Source organism: Echiichthys vipera, assembly GCF_963691815.1.
Source record: "Echiichthys vipera genome assembly, chromosome: 14".
In the NCBI taxonomy this organism is placed as follows: domain Eukaryota; kingdom Metazoa; phylum Chordata; class Actinopteri; order Perciformes; family Trachinidae; genus Echiichthys; species Echiichthys vipera.
Window position 1 is genome coordinate 21,931,854 of NC_139839.1, and position 25,412 is coordinate 21,957,265.

The window sequence follows — 25,412 nt, forward strand, 5'->3', positions numbered from 1 at the left end:
TTGGAGTTATACAAAGTTAGCCCTCTATTTTATGCATTAATGGACATCTGTTATTGATGGACATTGGAGACAAGTGTAACATCAGGAGATGTTAGTCACACTGAATTTAAAATGTGACATGATTACTGTGTGTATACCGTCTGTACTCTTGGAAATGAATTCTAACCTGACTACTATCCCCCACAAAGAAACATTCAAAACTGCCATTTCCTGACAGAGTTCTGACACGCAGTGCTGCGATGTGCCAACAGATACACACAAGCTGTTTGTCACAATCTGTTCACTTTGGCAACATTGTGGTTCCAGTGTCTCTCTGATTCCAGCCCTACTTTCTGTCACAGCTCTTAAAAAGCTCTTCATTCACTCACCATTCACTCTTTACAGTATTGTACTGCTATCTACAGAGGTGCCATGCTATCTCTGGATAAGTATCTGCGACATACTTGAAGTTGCAGTTTATGTCCGACACTCTCCAGATGTTTTGTGTGTCGAAGCCCATCCTCTTGACCTCCATTTCCATTCTCTGACGCACATGATCACCTGCACATACACAGAGCATGGAGGGGGGAATTAAAAATATATATATATTTCAACATTTTATTTATTAAATCCCAGAGGCCTAATTGTTCATAAACTTTTTCATAAGTCTTGACTTTTGTGCGTGTGTGTGTGTGTGCTTGTGTTGACCTGGGCGACAGAGATGAACGTGCTGGTCTTCATCATCAGTGTTGCCTCCCAGACACCAGGCGTGATAGGCCAGGGCGAACAGGTCCTCCAGCCGGGACGGGTGAGCTATGGCCCTGTTCAGACGCTTGACCCACTCCTGGCATTGCTTGAATGTTGCAAAGTGGCATCTGTGAAGAGAAAAGAAGAAAAAAAAAATCTTGTTACAGCTTTGCCCATTGGGGACTGGGAGAAAAACTAGAAAAACTAATTCCTTCAGGTGTTCAGCCATTTTCCAGCATTGAAACAGGAGGAATTATGTGGCTGCTTAATGATGAGGAACCAAGACGACGCTGGCACATGTACTGGTGAGAATCTGAAGGCTCCACTGGGTTTGAACTTTTATTCATTTAAATGTGTAGCAGAGCACTGTAATGTATTTATTCTGGTTGATAACAGCATCAATCTGCCTGCATGGTTAGTATGACATTTTTAGTGTGTGTGTGTGTGTGTGTGTGTGTGTGTGTGTGTGTGTGTGTGTGTGTGTGTGTGTGTGTGTGTGTGTGTGTGTGTGTGTGTGTGTGTGTGTGTTGCTCTCTCTACCTGACAACTTTGGAGTCCTTGCAGATGATGTGCAGCTGGAACATATCTCTGCTCTCCACGCTGTCTATCAGCCTGAGAGGCACCTGTAGGGGGAGACATAGCGCATGTGTGATCAGCCTGATGGCCTGCTGTCAGAACATACAGCACATCTGCAAAGAGGTTACCACCCTCTAGTACACTCTAGTACAGACTGAATCCAGGCCAGATACACAAAGTACAGCTTTAAGATAACTGTAGAGGAGGAGAAGACCCTGCAGTGTTTTAACTTAGCCCTCTGTTATAATACCACAGCTATACACACGGTTGTCTATTTTGCTTTCTAAGCTTTTAAGGGCGCACTCACACTGTCCTTCCGCACCGGGCCAAAACCGTTTTTTCGGCTAAAGCCTAGTGTGTTTGACCAGTGTGAGTGCACCCGCTCCGCGCATAACTGCGGCCGCTCTCCTGAGAGAGGTGGGCTTTTGTAGAGCGCGTTTGCACATGTACGAGCACGAGCACGAGCACACGGCGCGCCTACGGCGGTTCTGACGTCATTTATGTGCGCCTGTTCGGACATAGTAACAGTGTTTACTGCAGATTTGGTCGGATGAAAATATTCAAAAACAGTCGACAAGACGCACAAAAACTCTGAGGTCTATGGAAAGATTTGTAAATATTTGCTGTATGGACAGCAAGAAGCATTTGCACAAGGCCCAGGCAGTGTGAGAGGGAGGCGGGACAATTACCCTAAAGCCCGTGGCGCAGTGCGGAAGGACAGTGTGAGTGCGCCCTAAGTTATCCTGTGGACTGAGGTGGCGCTGCTAAGATTAACAAAATCACCCACACAACTTCACTTTTGGTCTAACCTAGTATTCAACAGCACTTTGTGAACCATGTATGAATGAGAATTATTTCATGTCGCACAGCTAAAAATAGTGCTTTTTTATTAAGTTTCAGCTTAGCCAACACACTGCACTACAACTATTTTTTCTCCTTTCACAGACAATTGCAATAAATCCAGTGTTACCACTAAGTTGAATGTAAATTACAATTTGTCCACCATGCACTGTAATTGTTTAAAATGAAGAGGAGCTTAATGACTTGTGCTGTCTAGACAGTGGCAGAGGGTGGTGTCTTATCAAGTGGTACTCACAGACATCTCATTGTCCACACCTGGGTAGGTCTAAAACACAGTGACAACATGGAGAACACACACATACAGGTAGGGAGGGAGAACACAAGACAGGAGGAAATGGAAAAACAATTAAACCAAAAACATTCAGGAGACAGAAGGAAATGAAGAGTTAAAAAGGAACAAAAACATCAAAGAGGTTGAAAAATGAAGGATAACTGAGTGCGCTACTTGCAGCATGTGACCGAGCCAAATGGAAACCATAGAGAGAAAGACAAACACGGACAGGAGCAAAGGGCAAGAAAACAGCTTAGAAGTAGGGGGATGAGTTGTGAAGGGGGTGGGAGAGAGGTTGTGGCCTGTTGGCATTCATGCAGAGTTCATCTTTGCTGCTGGGGTCAAGGCAGGACTCTGGAAAGCAGTTCGATAGGGACTGTTAGCTGGTAGCCTTTGAATTCAGTGCATTAATCTGACTCCCCTCTGGTAAAGTAAGCCAAGGGGAAGAGGCCCTGGTGATCTGCCCTCACCTCCTACTCCTTTTCAAATCCTCATCATCTTTTCCATAAGCTGAATCCTTCTGGAAAAGATGACTGTGATTTAGGAAGGAGGAGGAACTTTGCTTCCAGTGAATGCAAACAATTGGCCCGTTTGTGTTGACCAAGGTCTGATGTCAGCAGGAGCATCAGTGCCAGTGGGGGCCGGACCTTTGGAGCCTAGATGTCGCATTAAACCTCTCCTGCCTGTAGATCAAGGAGCCCTCCACTAGTGTGGTACAAACAACTACTGTACACAGGGATATGACTAAAACCGCTTTACATGCACCCACATAAAATACTTGTAGGTTTATTTGCCTAGTGAGCACAGTTATGTGTTTATAACATTTTTACAGGGGAAAGGGGAAAAGCCTATGTGCGTCAAAACTGCACATTGTAGCCTCCTCTCTCCTGCTATTTGCTTCTGCAGTGGCATGGCAGCAGTAGAGATCACAGAGACAGAAGTGAAACTCTACTTTTATGGCTATTGTGACGTTAACTCACGTTAATGACAGAGTCCTTAAACTTGATGTGGAGCCTGTAGTTAGAGATGGCAATGACGGCTTCATCGGCACAGCCAAGATATTCCACCCCTTCCCCCTGAAGAACTGCGAATGGCACCTGTAGAGACACAAAACAACCAGATTGTTAAGGTTAAAGCTGCAAAAACATAACACCTGTTTATTGTCATGATTATACCCCCAATAAAACATAATAAAGCCTAACATCCACATTTCTCTTCTTAAAGCTGTAGAACGACGGACCATGCGCGGACATTTAACAACAACAACAATGGCGGTGAAAGGTTCACGTTGGTGTGATGCCGAGGTGGAGTGTTTACTGTAGATTTTGGTCAAATGAAAATATTCAAAAACAGTCGACAAGACGCACAAAAACTCTGAGGTCTGTGGAAAGATTTGTAAACAAAGCCACACACACGCGATCAATGCGTGTGACGTGTTACGGCATGATGGCGCATGGACAGCAAGAAGCATTTGCGCGAGGCCCTGGCAGTGTGTGTACAAACAGGGCTGGGACGCGGGGGGAGAGGGAGGGGGGACAAGTACCCTAAAGCAAGGGGCGCGGTGCGGAAGGACAGTGTGAGTGCGCCCTTAGTGTTCTTAAAGTCTAAAGCCATGCTAGGTGCTCTGTGAGGTTGTACGCTTTGAGGTAAAAGCTAATGTGTTGATGTTTAGCAGGTATAATACATCATAGGTTTACCATCTTAATTGAGCATGTTAGCATGCTAATATTTAGTAATTAGCATTAACCCAAAGTTAAGGGATAACCACACATCGTTTCCCCTACAATTATATTAGGGGGATGCCCCGCCCCCCTTGAAAATCAAATTAATTTTATTTAATTGTATTTTCTGAATACCGTCAGATCCCAACAGTAGTCATAGAACAGCTCTTTACCGTGTCATTTTAGTAAACACCCTAAATAGCCTGTTGTCTATCTTATTTGCATGACAGCATGTGAATTCTGTCTCTACGTGGTTTCGTATTTACAATTTTTCAGAAAACTTTATTAACTAGTTTAAGAAGATTCACTCCTACAAAAAAACAACAAAAACAGAATTAAACAAGCTGAAATTCTTTATTTTGTTGTGCTTGAAACTGAAACGAGACTTTTGATTTTACTTTGGACTGTATCTGTTGGAGAACATTATTTGGAACTTTTTTTTAAACCAACTAGACTTGGTTATTTGTCTAGGAAGACGTTTCACCTCTCATCCAAGAGGCTTTATCAGTTCATGTACGCATCTGACCAGGCTGGGACTGGTCCAACTATCTGGTGTGGAGGACCAGGTTTTTAACTTCTCACAAGGGCGATGTTGTCACTGGAACCCTTTGTGCTCCAAGTGCCAACGACTGTCGTTAGAGTGACAGTCTATGCCATCTATGCAAAAGTAGAGAAACCATCGCTAAACAGAGGAGTGCTGAGACACCACTTATCTCCAATTTACAATGCTGCCCTTTCATCCCTTCCCAGGAGATTCAACAATCTAACCTCATAGAACAACTGTTCACAAAAGGCCTCCTGTGACTCCAACGACTTTCGTTAAGACTCAAAAGAGCACTAACGAAGTCCAAACCAACGACGGTCGTTGGTACTTGGAGTATAAAGGGTCCCAGTGACATTATCGGCCTTGTGAGAGGTTAAATACCTGGATCTCCACACCAGTTAGTTGGACCAGTCCCAGCCTGGTCAGGTGTGTACATGAACTGATGAAGCCTCTTGGATGAGAGGTGAAACGTCTTCCTAGACAAATAACCAAGTCCAGTTGCTTTTGACTGAAATTGCTTTGAGGAAATTTAAAAGACATTTTCTGATGCCAAGTGTAGCTCATTGTGCAATACACTGATTTAAACTGAGTTTGCATTGTGGCTCTGATTATTGCTTGTATAATTGTGATCCATCTGTCTGGTGATTTTTAATAAGTGGGTTCAATGATTGTGTTAAAGCTGATTTATTGTTCCATGTGGGGATTGACCTTTAATATGAACCAATCATTACATTGTCTGATTAAACACCGGCTGGCACCCCCAGGAAAATAACATTTAGACGTTTCACGACAGTGCGTTGGAAACACATGAAAGCCATGATTTTCCCCCAACTTTCCTGGGCCACATTAACCAGCTCTAATTGGGGGATCCCGAGGCATCCCCAGGCAAGTGTGGAGATACAGTATAATCTCTCCACCTAGTCCTAGATCCTCCCCGAGGCCTCCTCGAGACTGCATTTTATCCAGGCAACAATCTTGTAGAGCTGCTTTGTATTAAGACGAAATTAAGCACTGATGCATTTGGGATGTCTGGCCTTTTTTAAACTAACAAAAGGTATTGTAGAAAAACCTGTTTATTTTCCTCAAAGGGAAGTATCAAATGGATCATTTTGGTATCCTTACTACTGCAGTGACATTAACATTTTTTAAACTATACCCAGCACTAAACATAACTAACAACAGGGAAAGTTAGTGCTCTCACCGTCCTGCCTACTAGAAGCTAAACTCGTAATGATTGTGGACAGACTGACATTACAGACATAAGGGGGGGGGGGGGGGGGGGGGGGGTTGCTGTGCACGTGTAGCTGTCCAATTAGCACATAGTAGCTTAACAGACAGACCTTTGTGAGCACAGTGGGCTTGTTGGTGAGCCTGAATGAGCTGGCTGACTGAGAGGGAAACTGATGGTACAGTGAGGGATCCCAAACTGTCCATTAACATTCTTATTTGTACCCATTTGTTACAGCCATGTCAGGCCAAGGCAACCCAAGCCAAGCCCTTGCTTTGGCTGCAATGAAACCTAAACACTAAAACAATTGATTCCCAACAGAGGTAAATAGAAAACATTCCTCATTTCACTCTGCATGAAAGAAGCACACAGCTGCAGTTGCCAACTTGTAAAAAGATGACTCAATTTAAATAAATATCAATGCATTTTCAGAGTGGCCAATTTCTCACTGACTACTAAATGTTACTTAAGTTTCAGTGAACTGTAAGGCTTTTTATGACAGCTATAACATGATGTACAGAGAATAAATCATTGTCAATTAGCCTGCAGAAAACTGGGTGATGTGAAACAGTAAAGTGTATTGGGAGATATATCGCAGCTCGGACATCATTCTCTCCCATCTGACAAATTGAGGATTGTGTTACGCTCATTCATTCCGCGTTTACATAACCTGTTCACACATCAGTTTCTCTTAGTCATCACTTCAGGTATGATCACCTGCATGAACCAAGTTCTGCCTGCTTTGATATAGTCATAGTTATTGGGCACCACGGATTGCCAACCAGGTCTTGTTGTTTAGTTGTTGGTAGTGAGGACAACAGAGTTGCTTAGAGACAACATTACCTCATCCTGCATTAGCATGCACTGCTGAGTCACGCAGAGGAGGACCCACTGGTGCATGTTAAAAGAGGACATGCAGCAGGGCAGATGAGGGGATTATGGTAAAATGTCAGAAAAACAGGCTTACTTGAGAAAAAACAGTAAACACGGTAAAAAGCACAGAGCACACAAGCTGGATGTGACTGACAGATACATAAACACAGTTAAAGTCAACATCTACTCAGTCAGCTTAAGTTTAACCACATGACAAAAAAAGAAACCATGCATATTTAAAAACTAAAATGAAACAAAACAAAACTGTTGTCTTTTTAAAAAAGGTCAATTTGCTAAGGATCAAAAGCTGATGAGGACTATTGGTCCAGAGACCTTATGTGAAAAAACAAAATCCATCAAACCCCTGACATCTATCACTGCACCTGCTGTTGCCCATCTTCAACTGAAAATGTGTGCGTGAGCCAGGACAGGGAGCATGATGAGGGAAAAGAGTACAGCTTAACTTGGGGAAATGGAGCACGTAGTACTCGGCACTCAGAAACCAACAGATCCAAATATATGCAGGAGGCCCCCTGGCACTCTGCACTGGGACTTCTAAAAAGTGGAATATCTAAAATCCGAGTAAGATTTCGCATGCATTGAGAATTTTTTTCAACTGTGTAACTCAACCAACTTTCAAAAGTGACAGGCGCACAAACACAGCTGGCACCAAAACAAAGCTGAACACTGAAGTTGTTGACTGTGACAGAAAAGAGCCATAGATAGAGTTTCACTTTATCAAAAGGAGAGAAAGGAGAAGGCCTAATCTAAAGCATTTTTGCATTCTTCGTGAGTCAGGGGATGTAGCCAATTTGCATAAAATACTCCCCCAACAGCAGCAGAAATGGCTGAAATGAGAATATGCAGCTAGTGGGTCTGTGTGCTGCTCTGCTGTGGCAGAGACCTAACACACGTCCTGCTGAGAGTGCCATAGTTAACATGCTGTACAGACTGGGAGCTGCATTAAACAAGCTGTGCTCCAAAAGTAGGTGCATGAGTCACCAGCAGTCAGCGAGTGCAGCAGAAGATACTGTGTCACGTTTCCTCTACAAAGCCTTCAGCAGCAGAAAGGGGAGAGAGCGAGAGAGAGGGAGGGAGAGAGAGAGAAGACCCAGGAATAACACTCTCCAACTTGTGAGTCGTGACTTCCGGTTAAAGCAGCCTGCCTATGAGGACATGCACGTGTGCACACACAACTACAAGCATGCACCACAGCCTGCACGCACTCAGGAGGAAGGCCGCAGGGTATTAAATATGGTGGCATAGGGAATGCTTATAATTTGCCTGCGGTAAAGCTGGGGTAAGAGACATCAGCTGTCAGAGAAACTACCATGGGATCACATGCATGCAAAGAAAAAACATGATTGCAGCGACACAATGAGGAACTGCATGTGTGAATGCAGGGCGAGGAGGCAAAGTACAAGTGCTGCAAGGTGACTAAAATAATAACGTAAATAACGCTCCAAGTATAGGCTAAAGGTGAGGGAAAAACTGGCATGGCCATTTTCAAAGGACCTCTCACTTCAAGATAACTGAATGAAAATGAGGTAATGGGTACCTAAAAACTACCTGAAGCCCACTTTATGTTAATTCCATGCAATTTTTGGGCAAAAACATTTAGTTTTCTGCAGTATAATGGGTTATTTGGCTTGTTCTAAAATAAGTGTATTTGAATGTTTCTGCATACTGGGGTCCCTAACAGTTACAACTGCATTAATTATGGATTCAATGAGCCCAATTGTGTTCATGTGTGATGTTAGTCGCCATAGTAGCCATTTCATTGTAGTGATAGCATTTTTAACTTGACATTGTATCCATGTTGATTATTGTGACCTTTTTATCATGTTCCTCAAGGTCTGGTTATTTTAATGTGGTATTGAGATATTCTTTTCATATAAAAAAGGTTACATTTAGCACCAAATCTATGTAACAGAAGTTATCAATGCAAAAAAATGTGCAAACAACTAACCACACATAACTGAGAATGGGGATGGCCATTATATACTTCATGATGTTATGTACTTCATATCATAATGTTTTATGCCCTTATTCACTTTTTCAGATGTGTACCACTTCTATGTGCCATTTACTGATGACCTGCTCCCCCCCTGAACATCACCTGCCCTTCGCCCCTCTTAAAAATATGCACATTATAATAGTACTACAATAAATACGTTTGAACAGGTTGATACTCTCTGCAGTTCACTGCAACTCAAGTAGAAACATGCTTCAGTCGAAAACCATAAAAACAGAAACAACAGATAGTGACCCGAGGCTGGGCAAATCCCTCCACCTACCCTTTGTCCAGTTCTCCAGACACATGATGCTCAGCTCCATTAACCACCAGACAGCCAGAGAGCACAAACTCAATACCACGGGGGGCACAGCGCAAGTTGTCCGTCAAAATTTTTGCTACTGGCATTTTCACAGTGGAATAGACTTACAATTCCCTTTCACTTCAGTGACCTAAATGCTTTTTACTGTAGCTGCCTGTTCTTTATCCTCTGCAGTGACTTCTCTGCAGTGACTTCTGCTTTTTATGTGGAGAACAGTGGAGGATAAAGCCAAACAACACAGACAGACCCCTAGAATTAAAATATCTGTTGAAAAAAAGCAGACCAAACCAGTTTCGGAGTGGCTAACATGATGCTATTATTTTTCATAAGAAAAAACTATAAAATGGTGTCAGCTGAGCCAAATATAGTGTTATTATTATATGGATGGTAATGTTAATGATCTCTGAAGGAAGGACATGTTGATTAAAGTGTATGTAGTATAATACTGAAGCTAAATGAAGTAGTGGAGACAGTGGAAGCATATCACATTGATATAATAATCTGTTAATGCTATTCCCTGGGCGTGATAGCCACACATGTAACAACCACTACTACAGCCTCTTCAGCAACATTGTCAAACATTTCTTTCTGTTCTTGTTATAAAAATATGCCTTATCTAAACATGTTAAAATAATTTAAAATCTCTTCCTAGATAAATAAACACTAAAATACCTAAGAAAATGTGTTTCTTTTATAAGTATGACTCCTTTTCTGCAGAGAGCGTGGGCAGCGGCTGCCTTCAAATGCAAATATTTTGTTATCGGAAGTTGCCTAATTAACTTTCTCCTTTGTTGAACACTGATAAAGGACGGCAGTGCAATGACAAAATGACTTCAGTGTTTTGTCTCAAGCCTGCTGAGTTGTGACTCTTGCAGTAATATCTTGGCACTTTACACAGTGGTGAGCCAAGCTTCATCACGGTGTTTCAGAGGAGCGCTCCGGTGACACACCAGGAGTCAGGATTGAAGATGAGGTCATAATCTGGAAGCGCCAGACTTGGTCTTCTCTCCAGCTCCTGGTTGTCTGCTCAACAGACATGTAGCCGGATGTCAGAGCAGACGTGACTGTGCTCTGGAGCGGTAGTTGTCGACGTTTGATGAAAACTGTTCGGCTCACCTGAAGGCTTTCATCCTCCTTCACCAGCTCCTTCTGGGGGAACAGGTCCTTGGCCTTGATGTACTCCAGACTGGGAGGCCCCTCTTCACCCTGTCAGACACAAACACAAAACAAACAAAGCAGGGGTGGTCAGACAAATACTTCAAATACTTTAGGCCGATACAGTAGGGTGACACAACACATAGAGATGCATTTAAAAAAAGAAACACAAGCAAACCAGAGCTTGACAGTAACACCTGCCACTTTTTAACATATAAAATATGGAGAGCAAACAGCAAAACGTGCACCCCAAAATGAATACTTTTAAAATACATTTTAGTTATATTTAAATATTGCTGTTAGAGAAAACAGAACAGACAATTCTGCATTGATACATTTTACTAATTGACACAGATATATGTTTTAGAACTGTGGAAATAAGTTTGCCAAGAGATGCCTGGTTGCCAGTGTGACAACCACTTTGTCTTTTCAAATAAAGCGTTGAGTCCTTTAAACCACTGGCCCAATACTGTATGATAATATAATGTCAAACCATGAGAACACTGGATAGGCCAACGTAAAAAGAAACTCTTCCATAAAAGTTAGTTTTCTCAGTGTTCTTGTATAAAGGATTTATCAGGGTGGTTAGCCTTTGATGTCAAAAGGCATGCCAGGTGAAATTTCACAATCCCCACCAACTACCTCCTAGACGTCACGTAGGAGATTAAATATTGACTACGATAGTTCCAAAACTCCCTTTAAATAGAGGCACATGACCTTGTGCTAGGTCAATGAGACAAACCATTTTAAAATGCTATCCACTCGATCCTAAACAGCACACTGATTTATTAATAATAGCAAGCTGAAGGAAGAATGCATCTTTTACATACTTATATTCGGTTTGTTTGGCTGACCAGGTAGTTTTTGCATGTGTCAAAGAAATGACCAGTGCAGTGCAGTACTTGGCACCAGATACCAAAAAGCTGTAGACTTTGTGACAGGGTGTTGCAGTCTTGTGTAAACAAAGATACCTGAACTTAGTTAAGTATTTCACACACTTGACTAGTTTTTCATGAGTCCTGCACTTACATTCACCTCTTACAAAGTTTAAACAATTCCTTGCTACTCCCTCCACTTTTTATACCAAACAACCAAATGTTTCTATGACTGTAGGAGACTATGTAAACTAATTCAGCGTTACATTTCTAGGGTTGCTAATAAATTAAACACAAAAATACAGTCTTATCAAGTGCACACCTGTTATAATGGATGGGTAGCTAAAATTAGACCGCAACACCTCAAGAAGCAGCAGAGATGAGAACGAGAGGGGAACAAAGAGGGCAGTCAACCCTGTCCTGGCAGTTCAGTGCCAGTGCTCCTCTCAGACTGAGCAAGCACTCCCTGCAGGTGATACTTCAATCACTGCAAAGAAAGGGTAAGAAGTAATCATATGATGGAACTGAAGGATTTGTAAAAATCCCCGGTGAAGGTTGTTCCCTGTAAGTATATACATAAGGAGTATTTTGAGTGGCCAATCCTGAGTTGGATCATATTTTTGATGTTTACATGGAAACATAGAGAAACTGCTGCATACAGGACATTATAACGTGCAGTTTCACTCCTCCATCCAGCCACTCTCTGTCACTTCTGCTGTGACTGAGTTACATTAGTGGTTGACGTTGAACCCACTTTGGTTTTTGGCTGCTTGAACACTGCTACCTTTACTTCTCTGCTGGATCTGGCTTCTCCATCGGAGCACGACCGTATGTCGACGCTGTTCCTTAATGAAAACAGCAATTGAGTCCTTACAGGGGGCCAGGGGAAGGCAAAATGTAGTGTAGTACTACTGACTCAGGTTGGTCTCTTGCTAATAGCAGACTTGTGTCTCAGGACAAAAACACAGCAAAATGTTTATAATCATTTCACCTGTCATCCAAAGATCCAAGCTGGTGATTAGACTACATGATAAGCACAGCACCCATTGGGCTTTCTGGTAACAGATGGAGTTAGTGTTCCTACAGGAAAAAAAACCCTCCTCTACAAGCCACCTACTTGTCACCATCTGATTTCCAAGGCATAGATTTATCAGCTTCTGTGATATAGCAGCTGTGTTGACAAAGGGCAAACAGTCTATAGGCTGAATCTATAGGTAAAGCACTATGGTAATATCAATCGATAATGAAAACAATAATTCCGGCACTAAATCTAAGTCTAACTAGGACACAGAGTGCAGGTCTTAGGAGTCCTCACGTGGAGAATCCTTTGCTGGTGCTGAGCTTGTATTGAAAGCTTACTATGGGTAGGAAGTCTCTGCATGGGAGAGTCACTACACAACGCCAGTCTAGCTTCTACAGCTACACCATAAATTGTGATAAATGGCAGTGCTGATGGCACCCATGGAGGTGGGTGTCAAGGCTGTGTCAAACTGAGATGTCAACACTTCTTATAAGATGCTCCAAGGTTAAATGCCGTCTGGTATTACTGGGGGCTCCAATGCTAATGCTGTTTTTCCACGTAAGACACACTGAAGGTGAAGGTGAGATGAAAACTTCTTTCTAGCATAATGCTACATTCAAACAATGCTATCAGAACAAGAAGAATAGAAAAACCTCTGATTATTCCTACTTTGGGGTATAGGGTGTGTAAGGCAGGGACCCACCAAGCCTACAGTCAGTTTGCAACTAGTTGCCCTGGTTTTTATTCAGTCAGTGCACGAGAAGAGAAACAGAAGTGATGAAAGTAAACAAAGTTGTTATATATAACCAGAAGAAACCCATCAGTTAGATAAACTTCAAATGTGCATTAAGGAAATAAAAAGCTGGATGACCTGCAATTTCCTGATGTTAAACTCAGACAAAACTGAAATTATTGTACTTGGCCCCAAAGGCCTCCGAAACTCAATAGCTAAAGACATTGTTACTCTGGATGATGTTGTGTTGTCCTCCAGCACCACAGTAAGGAATCTGGGTGTTATTTTTGATCAGGATATGTCCTTCGATTCTCACATAAAACTAACAACAAGGACTGCATATTTTCACCTGCGTAATATTGCAAAAATTAGGAACATTGTGTCTCAGAAAGATGCAGAGAAACTTGTTCATGCATTTGTTACTTCTAGGCTGGACTATTGCAATTCCTTATTATCAGGCTGCTCCAATAAGTCTGTTAAGAGTCTCCAGTTAGTCCAAAATGCTGCAGCTCGTGTACTAACTAAAACAAATAGAAGAGAACATATTTCTCCTGTATTAGCTTCTCTGCACTGGCTACCTGTAAAATCTAGAATAGAATTTAAAATCCTTCTCCTTACGTACAAAGCTCTTATTGGTCAGGCTCCGTCGTATCTTAAAGAGCTCATAGTACCGTATTACCCGACTAGATCACTGCGCTCTGAGAATGCAGGGCTACTCGTCGTTCCTAGAGTCTCCAAAAGTAGAATGGGAGGCAGAGCCTTCAGCTACCAAGCTCCTCTCCTGTGGAACCAACTCCCAAATGTTATTCGGGAGGCAGACACTGTCCCCTTATTTAAGAGTAAACTTAAAACTTTCCTTTTTGATAAAGCTTACAGCTAGGGCTTACGATGAGACTTTATTCTGCTTAATTATGCTGCTATAGGCCTAGTCTGCCGGGGGATAATACTTTTCCTGATACTCTGAGCTTCTCTCCTCTCTGTCTGAATCATTCATGTCCCATCAATGCATGTTACTGATTCAGCTTCTTCCCCGGAGCTGTTTGTGCTTTGTCGTCTCGCAGGTCTCTGCTGATCGTGGTGGTGCTTGCTGCCGTGGTCCTACATGACGCTTCCTGCTGCTATTGTCACTGTTACTCATATATACTATCACTAGTTTAATAAACTATAAAATTTGTAGCTGTATTGTAGCTGCTATTGCCACTACTCATCATTGATCATGTTTGCCACCATAATTATTATCATTTTCATATTCTGTCACTTTAGCTGTGCTTGTTTCTACTATTCTGTTGTATTAACTGCCTTAACATATACGTCATATTCACATTACTATAAATATTATAGTTACTGTTAGGCTTTGCTTGCATCTCTGGAAGTGTGTCTGTCTGTCTCTCCCTGTCCATCTGTGTGTCTTTTCTCTCTTTCTCTCTCCTTTTCTTCCTCCCCAACCGGTCAAGACAGATGGCCGTCCTCCACAGAGCTGGGTCTGTCTGACGTTCCTGCCTGTTATAGGGAAGGTTTTCGTTGCCACTGTACTCTACAGAGGAATTGTTGGGTCTATGTAAATCATAAATAAGTCATTGAGTGTGGTCTTTACCTACTCTGTAAAGTGTCCTGAGATAACTTTTGTTATGATTTGACACTATAAATAAAATTGAATTGAATTGAATTGAATATCCAGAAAGGCAATTTTTTTTTTTTTAAACAAAGCTCTTTATTAAAAAGCAGTGTTATGGTTAACTCATGCATGGTAAATATCATTAGTTCTTTTAATATCGGGTTGAGTTTATGAATAAAGACAACACCGCCTGCTAGGATTTAGTTATTCCCTCTCCTACCGGTGAAAATACATGCTAGTTGGCCGTCAGCAATAGTCTTTGCGGTGTGTTCATGTGCAAATTTCTGGGCGAGACACTGTTGCGTTGCCTCTCGTCACCTGTCAGCCTTCATCGCTACTAGTTCTTTGAGTTTGGCTTAGTTTCTAAACAATCTAGCAAAAAGAAACAGCATTTAAAATCAGACTGTGTCGTCTCGGTGAAAAAAATACTCTAGTTGACACTAAGAGCCTCACTTTCAGACTGGTAAACTTGTCAGAACTGCTCCAAATCCCTTTGCAATACAACCCTACCAATCTCCTGACCTTTGACCCGAGTCAGCCTTCGGCATCAAACCGATAAGGCAGCTGTGCATCATCAGTTTTACTTCTTTTAACCTGAGAACGGTTGGACCATGACAGTGGCCATCAGTCAGCATCATGGCTCAGGCCATGACAGGTTGATTTCACACACTGTTGCTGGGCAGTCAGAACCACCAGGCTGCCATCCAGGCATAGACTCATTTGTTTAGTTTTTTTTATAAAGGGAATAAAGTATACTGTGGCATGCCAGACAGCCATCATGAATTACTAGAGAAGCTATCGCTATAGAACCTCCCCCTAAGTAATTCAATGTAAATCACTTGCCCCCCCCCCCCCCCCCCCCCCGCCCTGTCCCGTCCCGTCCCTGTATGTCTTGTGCTGCAGTACTTGGTATAGACTTGGCACCATTTACTCAATTCTCTTATGGAACAGCCCTGACATTGCTCTCCACTGGGAGGCCTGCTAGAACACGGTGTACTTTAAAAAAAAAGGTAAAACTGCTGACTAAAAGTTGTGTAGATGATGCGTTGCTCCATAAATCCATGACACAGGCTGTAAACACAGACTGTCTTACACTGATGCATTGGTGCTAAACACACTTTATAAACATTAGAATGAAAATGCGACATCCTAAAACTGTTTACTTGACAAGGTATTATGGATGATGAAATGAGGAAAAAAAAGGACAGAAAATGCCAAGGAGAGTAAAACAGATTGAGTTGCATTAAAGCACAGACATCAGAGTACCAGTGTTTGGAGGAAGACTTGTAGCAACTGAACCCCCTCCGGCAGATAACCTTGATATTTCAGCTTCATAAGTCAATGCACTTACAATACTTCATCAAATTGGGCTTAAAACTCTGTCACAACATTTACATACAAACATAAACAGTCTTCTGTTTTCTGCTCCATTGTACTGTAACCATAAACAGACAATCAGCTTACAGAAGATTGACGAAAAAGAGAAATGCTCTCACTTCCAACTGCCTCACAAAGATGGAGCACAGCTTGTCCTGTGCCCGACACGTTTTTGCTTCGTCACTGCTGTAAGCCTGCGCACCCTCCCCCACCTTTGTCCACCCAGCAATCAAAAAGCTGGAGCTGACAGGCATGCGCACATACACACATACGCCTCCATATATTTATCAAATATTTATGTCAAAGTGTATAACACATGTAATGTTTTTATGACATGAATTGCCATAACAGTGATAGCATCAGCTAGCAGCTGACTAGACAGCCCTGATAAAGCAAGTTAACAGAGTGTATATGTAGCTAAGAATGTCCAGGCCTCATTTTTTAATGCCCTATAATAATGTTATATGTGAAAACCTCTCTTCAACAGATCTCTGCATGTAAGGGTGTGGAAAAATGACAACACAAAGGTAGAATATCTAAAGAAAAAGACACAGACAGTCTTTATGAATAAATGTCTGGTTGCTATGGATACAACAACCTCTTTTTAGAGGCATAGTCCCTTTCTCTCTAAAGCTTTTGGAAACAATTTGTTGTCTTCATTCACCAGATTATTTACTTAATCTGACTGGGGCTTTGTCCTGGAGTTGTGCAGATTAGAGAAGCACTACGTGGATGCAAAGGTGACCTCCCAAATATGTGGGGAACATGCACTTATGTCTAATTTTAACTGTCCAGTTATTTGCTGTTTTGGATATGTTACATTAGGCAGACACAGCTTGGCACATTGTCTCAAATCTGAGGAATGACTCCAAATCAGGTGTTAGGTAGAAAAGGATGAGGGTGGATGAAAACAGATGATCCACTTAAGAACAAACATCAAGATGTCTAGGTGAAGATATTATTTTCTTGAGTTGTGTTAGACAGTGCAATCGAAGTAACGGGTCAAGATCAAAGATGGCAGAGCATGACAAATTTTTTCAAATGCACTTTTCTTTCTCCCTGTCCTCTCTCAGACTATGTTAATATTTTATAGACCACCATGTTCTAAATGATCACTCCCATTTTAATCTTGGGCTGCATTTAAAGAGCTGAGAAACTAGGCAGGAGCAGCATTTTTGACAAGTAAACAGAGTTGGAGAAACACTCTGTTGTGAACAGATATGTTCTATGAAGGCATGTTTAAGATACATTTACAGTATATATTTGTAATAGATGTAATGAATTGGTTGACAATATTGGCCTTCCTAAAATATTAGCATGAGCAGCAAAACTGACAAACAAGCAAGGGAAAGGTTTTTATAGAGAAAACAATTTAAACAGGAGTACAATTCCAAATGTAACAGACATTGGAAAGAGAAAGACTGGCATTTTGTGTTTTCTCAGTATTTATTGCTTAAAATCAAGTTATCTTCTTTTTTGTACCTGTCTTCTTAGTAGAAAAAAGACAACATGCTCCGTCTCATATTAGTGGATTCTGTCCTTTATATCAGGACGCTGAGGTCATGATATCTTCCAGTGTCATAATCATAGACTGTATGAAATATGGAAATACTCTCCCTGACGTTAACAATAGTTTTCTGAAGAGCCAAAATTAAGCTCAAAGCGTGTAGCTCTGGCTGTCGCCATCTTGGCAGTGTCTGACTTCATCTATATCCCCCCGCTAGTCCAGAAATGGGCAAAGAAGTGGAATATGGATGGAGCTCAGGTGGCCTGAATGAACCCTACATTCTTCTGTGACGGCAATCATTTTATTATGCAGAACTATAAGCTTTAATATCATAGAAATGGGTGAGGATCATACAAATTCACCCCGTACAGTTATCATGAACGGAGAAATAAGCTATAGAGACCAAACTATTTTGTAAACATGTTTATTTCTGCTTTAAAGTTTAGCAATTTAACATGGGGGTCTGAGGTGATTAACTAGCTTTTGGAGCCGGCCTCAAGTGGCCATTTGAGGAACTGCTTGGTCATAACACATTCGTCCTTTTCACAGAGATTCCGCAGCAAACGACGGCTCTGCGCATCCCCAAAAAGCTTTTGGCTGTACTTACACCCTTGATTCGTTTAGCTGGATGGGTGTAATAGAATCGGAGTCATGGAAAAATCTTAACCAATTCAATTAGGCTTTTTATAGTTCCATTTGGTGCAGACAACATATTGCAGAGGGAGATAAACATGATATATTGGAGATAGAGGGAACAGTAAACTGAAGAGTTTTTTTTCCATATCAAAACAATGGTCACGATGATGAAAGCTTAGCACAGCGCTGCAGCCCTCTTCCACAGGAGAAAACTGACTGAGCTGTGATCAACTCTATGTGGATACTAAATTATACAGATAGTGACGCAGAAGATGAACTGCCGACTCAGCTGCACCACAGACATATTAAAGAGAGATCATAAATTGTGTAAGGCCTGACCATGTCTGGTCACAAAGGAACGAGAAGAGGAACGGGCAGCTGTGCTCTTCCTGATCCACCAGATAACTTTAGGGCCACCGCTTTGTCTGAAAGAAACAGTGATTGAAAGTAGAGCTTTCCCATTGTTAACATTGATTGTTGAATATGTTGTGATGTTAGCATCACATTGTGCAATGCTAAACTGCAAGGAATCCTTCAATGTTGTCTAGAAACAGCAGGTCTGTGCACTGACCCGTACAATACATCCCAGGACACTGATTTCTAAAGGTTTTGTTTGTATCGTTTTAACTTATTTCCATTCAGTGTTACTACTGCCTATTGTTATTGACGAAATATCTTAGCCTTGCTAGCTGTCTATGTAACTGACTATTTCAGTCGGTCTGTCCAGCACTTTGGTCAGGACTGAAATATCTCGACATACTGAATGCACTCAAGTAGCTCACAGAGCTAACACGGACAGTGTGAGTGCGCCATGCCAAGTGTTTTTGCTGCTGTTGTAAAAATAAATAGCTTACATTACTCTATGTTTTTACTGAGTGCAAAATATTACTATACAAATGAGCACTACTGATGTTTGGGCATTTTATTTCGACCTAATGACATGAAAACAAACACTCCTCACCCTGTTACCAGATGCTAGTTGTATCAACTTAAAAAAAGTCTCCAACTATATGAATATATGACCAAGTTTGTAAAGTTCAATATTAAATTTAGTGCACCAGTAATATGGCTGGCAGGTGAATGTGAAATAATTTTGAAAAGAGTTAGTAATAGTAAAAATAATAGTTCATGAAACAGTTATAGGCCCAGACAGTGGACCTTACTGGAAGGTCGGAGGTTAACTTGTGAAACATCAGCTAATTTAGGCCCAGGGACATGATGCTATGACCGCCCTGTGTTGTTCCCAAACCATCAACCTTTTAACCACTCTGTTTAAGAGAAACACTTGTTCCACATCAGTCTGTCCTAAATCTCTTGTGCATTCCAACACCACAAAGTGCCCACTGCAGTGAACATACTTCACTACCCTAAGGCTGCAACCGTGACTGCACAATGTGATTGCTCTCAGCTGCACACACATTTTACACATCTTCCTCAGTGACAGGCCCTCTCTCTCCTCCCTGCCAATCAACCCACCGGCAGCTCAAGCCCCTCCATACAACAGAGGTGAGTGATGTGAGTAGTTAAGTAGCTTTTCATCCTCAAACGCCTGAGAAGACACAGGGGTAATTCAATTATTTGTATGTGGAGAGAGTGGGTTTCTCACTAATAACTGCAGCACTCACGTGTCGGCCAACACCCCCACCCCCCATCCCCCACAGATTGTCCGGCAGGCACAAAAGCAGGCGAGCTAGGTAAGGGAGAGCTATAATACACACCCATCGCCAAGCACACTCAAACAAAAACGAACACCAGCATAAAAGCCTGTAGACTTACAAAGCAGTTGAGCATGGAGCAGGACACCCTTCCTGCGAAGCTCATGTCGAGGAGAGGCAGGGCTGTGCCTGAATGACACGCAGCCTATAGAGCAGCAGCACAACCAGAGCACGAGGAGCCGGCATAACCATTCTTCTCCCAGCCGGAGCCTGTTCACCCTCCATCCGCTTCAAACCCCTCTGCCTGCCCCGCTCCCCCCCCCGACCACCTTTTGTGTGTTCCCCCTTCTTAAGAATTGCTGTGTGCCGACACGCCAGTCCCGGCTCTCATTCAGGGACCCCCCCACCCTCCCCACCGCTCCCAGAGTGGAGTGAGAGAGCACGCTGGTGTCTGAAGACAGCCCCTGTTGCACTGCTGAAAGAGGGAAGATAGTCCATAAAGATACAAACAAGAACAGCAGTCCAGGCGATCAGATGAGTTAGAACTGAGAAAGCAAAGGTGATGAAATCACTGCAGATGTGCCATTTGAAATGTGGCGAATGGATGGGGGGAAATTGCTAGAAGAGAGAGCAGGAGAGAAAGGAAGCGAGAGGGAACTGCCTGATGCTAAGCTCCACCCGCTGCATGCGCATCTACCTCTCTCTCCCTCTCTCACATTCACATGCTCACATTTCTCCCCTTGTCTCCCTCTCATCCCTTACTCCTCCCCCACTCCCTTCCCTCCTGGTTCACCCTTCACCGACATCTCCTCATAGATATGCTTCTTCCTCAGCAACAAGGCGCTAAAGCTTAACGACGGCAACCAGAAGATGCTCCTACTGCCATGCATGCACCATATGATCAACCGCAGTATTCTGTGGCTTTTGCTAGTAGCTGTGTGCTCAGGCTATACTGAACACACAACAAAACCTGAAGCAAACTCATACACACTGGCAGAGAACAGACAGACACCCCATCCAGTGGTTGGACAGTATCCTATCACAAAACCGTTGCATTGGCAGAAACTGATCCGAGTGCAGGAGGAAAAGGACAGAGGAGGGAGGGTGTTGAGGAGAGCGTGTATGCGGAGATCTCCAGTGACACAGCATTCTAGACACAAATTCTCCCTCACTTGTCTCTGAGTGTCTTTTTGGCACTGTCCTGCTCAGGTGCAGTGCATCTTTGCAGTGAACAGTGCTTAGCTGCAATCACCTTCTGTGCTTCAAATCAGGCAAGGTCACTTGATATATAGGGTGTATAGTGTCCATTATAGTACGGGGGGGCACGTAGCCCATCCCCCTCTTACTCCAACCTCCTCCCTGGCAGAGTCGTGACAGCCGCTCGCCTTCAGCTGTATGACCCCACATTATGTAATGTATGTATAACGTAGTACATGCAGCATAGGCTGGATGCACAATGCAGCACTACTATAGGATTAATTCCTGGGGGAGGTGCTGAAATATAATTTTTTCACATGGTAGAGCCTCATTTTAATAGGATGAATTTTCATAGGGGGAGCGGTAATAATGTAACCCTTTATAGCAGTGAAGTGTAATCCATGTAAAGAAACCATCAAAACCAAATGTATTTTCCCACTTGACTCCAATATCAGGTGTATTAAGAGGTCTAAAGGTTCAAATCTAGCTCCAAGAGACACATTTTAATTTATCTTTAGAGGAACCGGCTGCCATTTGTACGTCTCTATGACTGAGAGTGCATTTTAATTTCTTTGTAAAGAACACACTGACCTGACATTGAAGCATTTATCTATGCCTGGATACTGGACACCTGGCACATACACAGTAAGGCCTCAAAGGGGGCTTGAGCACCTGTCGTTTGGCACCCGACTGAACACCTTTAAAAGCTCACAACCCTGCTGAACACTGCTTGACAGTCAATTTATTGTATGTAAAGAGAGAAGTAAAAGTCCATTGAAGAACTGTTATACTGGTTGTACTGATGATTGACAACATTAAATCCCCACTGTGACGACTGTTTATTAGACGCAGGTAGCACATTTTAGTGTTATAACTAGGAAGCTGCTCTAAACATATCACATATCTTTATTATAATGTGCCATTAGCTTCAATAGGTCCAGGATAATGAGTATAATTACAAAAGGAGTGTACAACTACTGTTATCTCACTAACTAACTATCAAGTGCTTCTGTTCAGAGCGTCATATATACCGAAGAAAAGGTATCTATGATTTTCATAAAATTACACTCATACTAAATTTACAGACAATTCAGGTTTTTGATGGGTTCAAATTATAAATTATATAACAGCAAGGCATTCAGCCTCACAGCTTCAATAGATTTCTTCAGAACATTACACTCAAAAAATCTCATTTCTAGGTTCAATTATTTTCTATAGAAAGACCATTTCATGGAAACGATATAGATCCAAATTCACAAACGTCACCATGTTTTAATGCCTAGTGTGAATTATCTTTCAACTTATAATCTTTAGTAAGGCAATATATCAGAAGGGAGAACCTTATGCTGTAGGAGGCATGATGCATTGCACTCGTACACAGTATGACTTCCTTCTCATCAGGTAAATGGACTCTGCTATAAAATGCACTTGTACAAATCAAGCATAACGTTGCAGAGAATCACTTTCATGTCACATGGTAAAGCTGTGACTCGTTACATTACATTCCAGAGCCCAAAGTCAAATGCAGCGTTATGCATTGCACTTGAGCCCAAACGTGTCATCTTTACAAAAATAACCTCATTAGTATGCGTTTTCAGTGCACACGAATAATGAGTAAGAGGCAAGGAATGTACACTAAGCTATGCCAGCTTCTCTGTCTTGTGTTGTGTGACAAAAAATCACTCAGCACCAGTCTGAAGTGTTTATTTCTTTGGCAAACTCCCAATGATTAAGACTTCTCGTATGCTGGACAAGCGCAACCACATCAAGTTTGCAAGTGTGGAGGGCTTTCCCTCGATGAGATTAGCGAGACTATAGAAATAACATATTCAGTATAAACTCAGCAGGTATATTATTCAAAATTGAACTATGTTGGAGTGATAGAACACAATGTGTGAATCCAACCTTTTGAAAGTGTACAGCTTTCAAATGAAGTACCAGTGTATTCACATTCATAATAAAAAAACAAAAGAAAAGTTGGATGGACATTTTAGGAATTTCTGAATATTGCAGCCAAATTCATGACGACTGGGCTTCAAATTCCCCCTCTCTTTCTGCCCAGCCCGCCCCAACCGACTGCAGAAGTGAGCACTAGATTTGGCCTCTTGTGTTTCAGGTTTTATTTTAGGAAAGGAGGGCAGCAACCACAAACAGTGTCAGAACACATGTTGACACACTGCTATAGAAGTAGAATATGAATAATACACATTATAGGCAATATCTACTGTATATGGAGCTATTCAAACTCCTGTCTGTTAATTCATATAATTATATTTGCATGCGTTTTACAATTTAAATACAGTAAAATCCATAACCTGAAACTACTCTGCAAACTGCAGTCAAACAATTGTTTCCCAACTAATTATAATATTTGTGCATGTAAAATGATTGCAACATACTGTAATGTGTTCGTAGAAGTGTTTTGTAGTTCTGTAGTAAGGGCACATACTGCACTGAACAAAATAGCATAGCTGCCATTCCTTAAATTGAATGAAAAGGAGGACAGGGAACCGGACACTCACAGCCAGACATCAGGAACTAGAGAAGGGTCAAACAGTGCTAGAAGAAGTCCCTGCATCGAGAGCAACGGTCAAATCATTAACAACCTGGAATGAACCCTCTGGCTTTCTCTCTCCCTTTCTTTCTCCCTAACCGGTGCAGACAGATGTCCGTCCTCCCTAGAGCTGAGTCTGTCCCACGTTCCTGCCTGTTATAGGGAAGGTTTTCAACGCCACAGTACTCTACTGTGGAATTGTTTGGTCTTTGTAAATCATAAATAAGTCATACCTAATAAGTCTTTACCTATTTTGTAAAGTGTCCTGAGATAACTTTTGTCATGATTTGGCACTATAAATAAAATTGAATTGAACTACAACCCACACACACAGGTAATATAATACTTCTGTAAGCAGGTAACAGCATATGGGGCAGTGACACAAACACCCATCTTTACATGGTGCTGGCCCAGGAACTTCTCTTGCTAGTTCTGAACAACCCAACCAGGGTAGCATTACAATACATTGTGGGGGTAGTAAGGGCAGGGTAAAACAACCCCATTGTCCTTGTTTCCATGCTCATTTTATCCCCCTTATAATACGGCAGCAGGAGTGGGCGACAGTGTGAACTCAATACTTTGTTTTGTTTCTGAAAAAGCTGGAGGCTGGGAAGCAATTAAAGGCTGCATCCCAAGACAGGATTAAGAGGATCAAATTACCTGTGGAACAAATAGCACACAATCCCACCTGAGGAAATAACCCTTAGATCAACAACAACAACTAAGATTATCATTAGCTGCGGCCACTCAATTAAAAAAATGACTCAATGTAGTTTTATACCATACATCTAAAAATACCTGCATAATCGTATCGCACTAATACTACACGTCTGATCATCATAGAATGACTTAACTTCAAGTATGGGTCTTGCTGATTTCCAGTGGTTGAAATCGTCACCTGTTGCAGCAATGCAGAAAAATACTCTCGGGTGTGTTCGGTACACCTGAGATAATGGTCTAGTGAGCTGTGCACACCTGAAGCACAATCCACTAAAACAAGGAGAGATCTGAATTGTATAACAAAGGACTAGCCAGGACTAGCAAAGGTTAGCATTCTCATTTGTTGTGCCTCGGTGGGCACATTATTTGTTCATCATCCCACGCCATCAATTAAACCCAGAGCTTGACTGTGTGTCCCATTAAAGGCTGAGAGTTGGGCAGCTTGCCACTGTGGCATTCTGTGGGCCCGTTGACCAGAACCTCGGGACACACATTCTCCTGTTACACTTCCTATTTCTGTCTCATAAAAGCTGCACCCGTTACTTTCAAGAGGAATTTGTCAATCATCTGGTCACTGCTTCCCCTCTCTTTAGAGCGCTGTCCAGCTTTGAACAAGTACTGTATGTTCACTGAGAGAGAGCAAAGGGAAAAGCCTCCGTGTGCCTGGGGGTTCCTCCCAAAGTTACAAAGTATAATTGTGTTTTCAATTTAAAAAAACAACCACATTACAAACTATATTATTTTCTATAGTCTATGCTGAAATTGCAGAAGAATAGAAATAAAATATACAGCTTGCATTGCTCTTTAAAATGTTAGTAGAGCAGTGACCTATAAATATCTCTGGATCTTGCCTGTTGTATTTACTATGCTTCAGTGTAATTACAACCCTAAGGCCCACTGTAGCATGATTAGACAAACCACTTCTTGCCTCACGTACTGTAGAGCAAAATCTGAGTCAGCATTCCCCCCCCCCAAAAAAAAAACCCCACTCAACAAAAGTGCATGTAGCAACTTGAACTAGCACAATTATTTCTCCCTTTTTCCGCACCAATTACTGATAATGTTACATAATACAAAAAACATTTAGTGTAAGTTTGCCTCAGAGCTGAATAGACAGTAGCGTCCACTAGAGGGCAGCAGAAATGGACAGATTCCAAGTACTTCCTGTAGCAGAGCCAGTCATCTTTTATTTCACATTTTGTTCATTTAGCAGAGGTCCACGCTCAGTACG

General features: G+C 42.1%; 1 protein-coding gene across 4 annotated transcripts in view; it reads right to left on the bottom strand.

The window, feature by feature from the left end:
• Positions 1-25,412, bottom strand: part of mtmr4 (myotubularin related protein 4) — a 46,229-nt gene that overhangs the window by 13,165 nt on the left and 7,652 nt on the right. For 2 of the 4 annotated variants that reach the window (XM_083926874.1, XM_083926873.1), the window contains exons 3-8: positions 10,253-10,342; positions 3,415-3,531; positions 2,399-2,428; positions 1,267-1,349; positions 688-854; positions 444-540 (exon numbers count right to left, since the gene is read on the bottom strand). In XM_083926874.1, coding sequence (XP_083783000.1) covers positions 444-540; positions 688-854; positions 1,267-1,349; positions 2,399-2,428; positions 3,415-3,531; positions 10,253-10,342 — 584 coding nt within the window. Of the gene's footprint in view, positions 1-443; positions 541-687; positions 855-1,266; positions 1,350-2,398; positions 2,429-3,414; positions 3,532-10,252; positions 10,343-19,831; positions 19,901-25,412 lie in introns of those variants that run through there. The other 2 variants (XM_083926871.1, XM_083926872.1) reach the window with 2 other exon arrangements.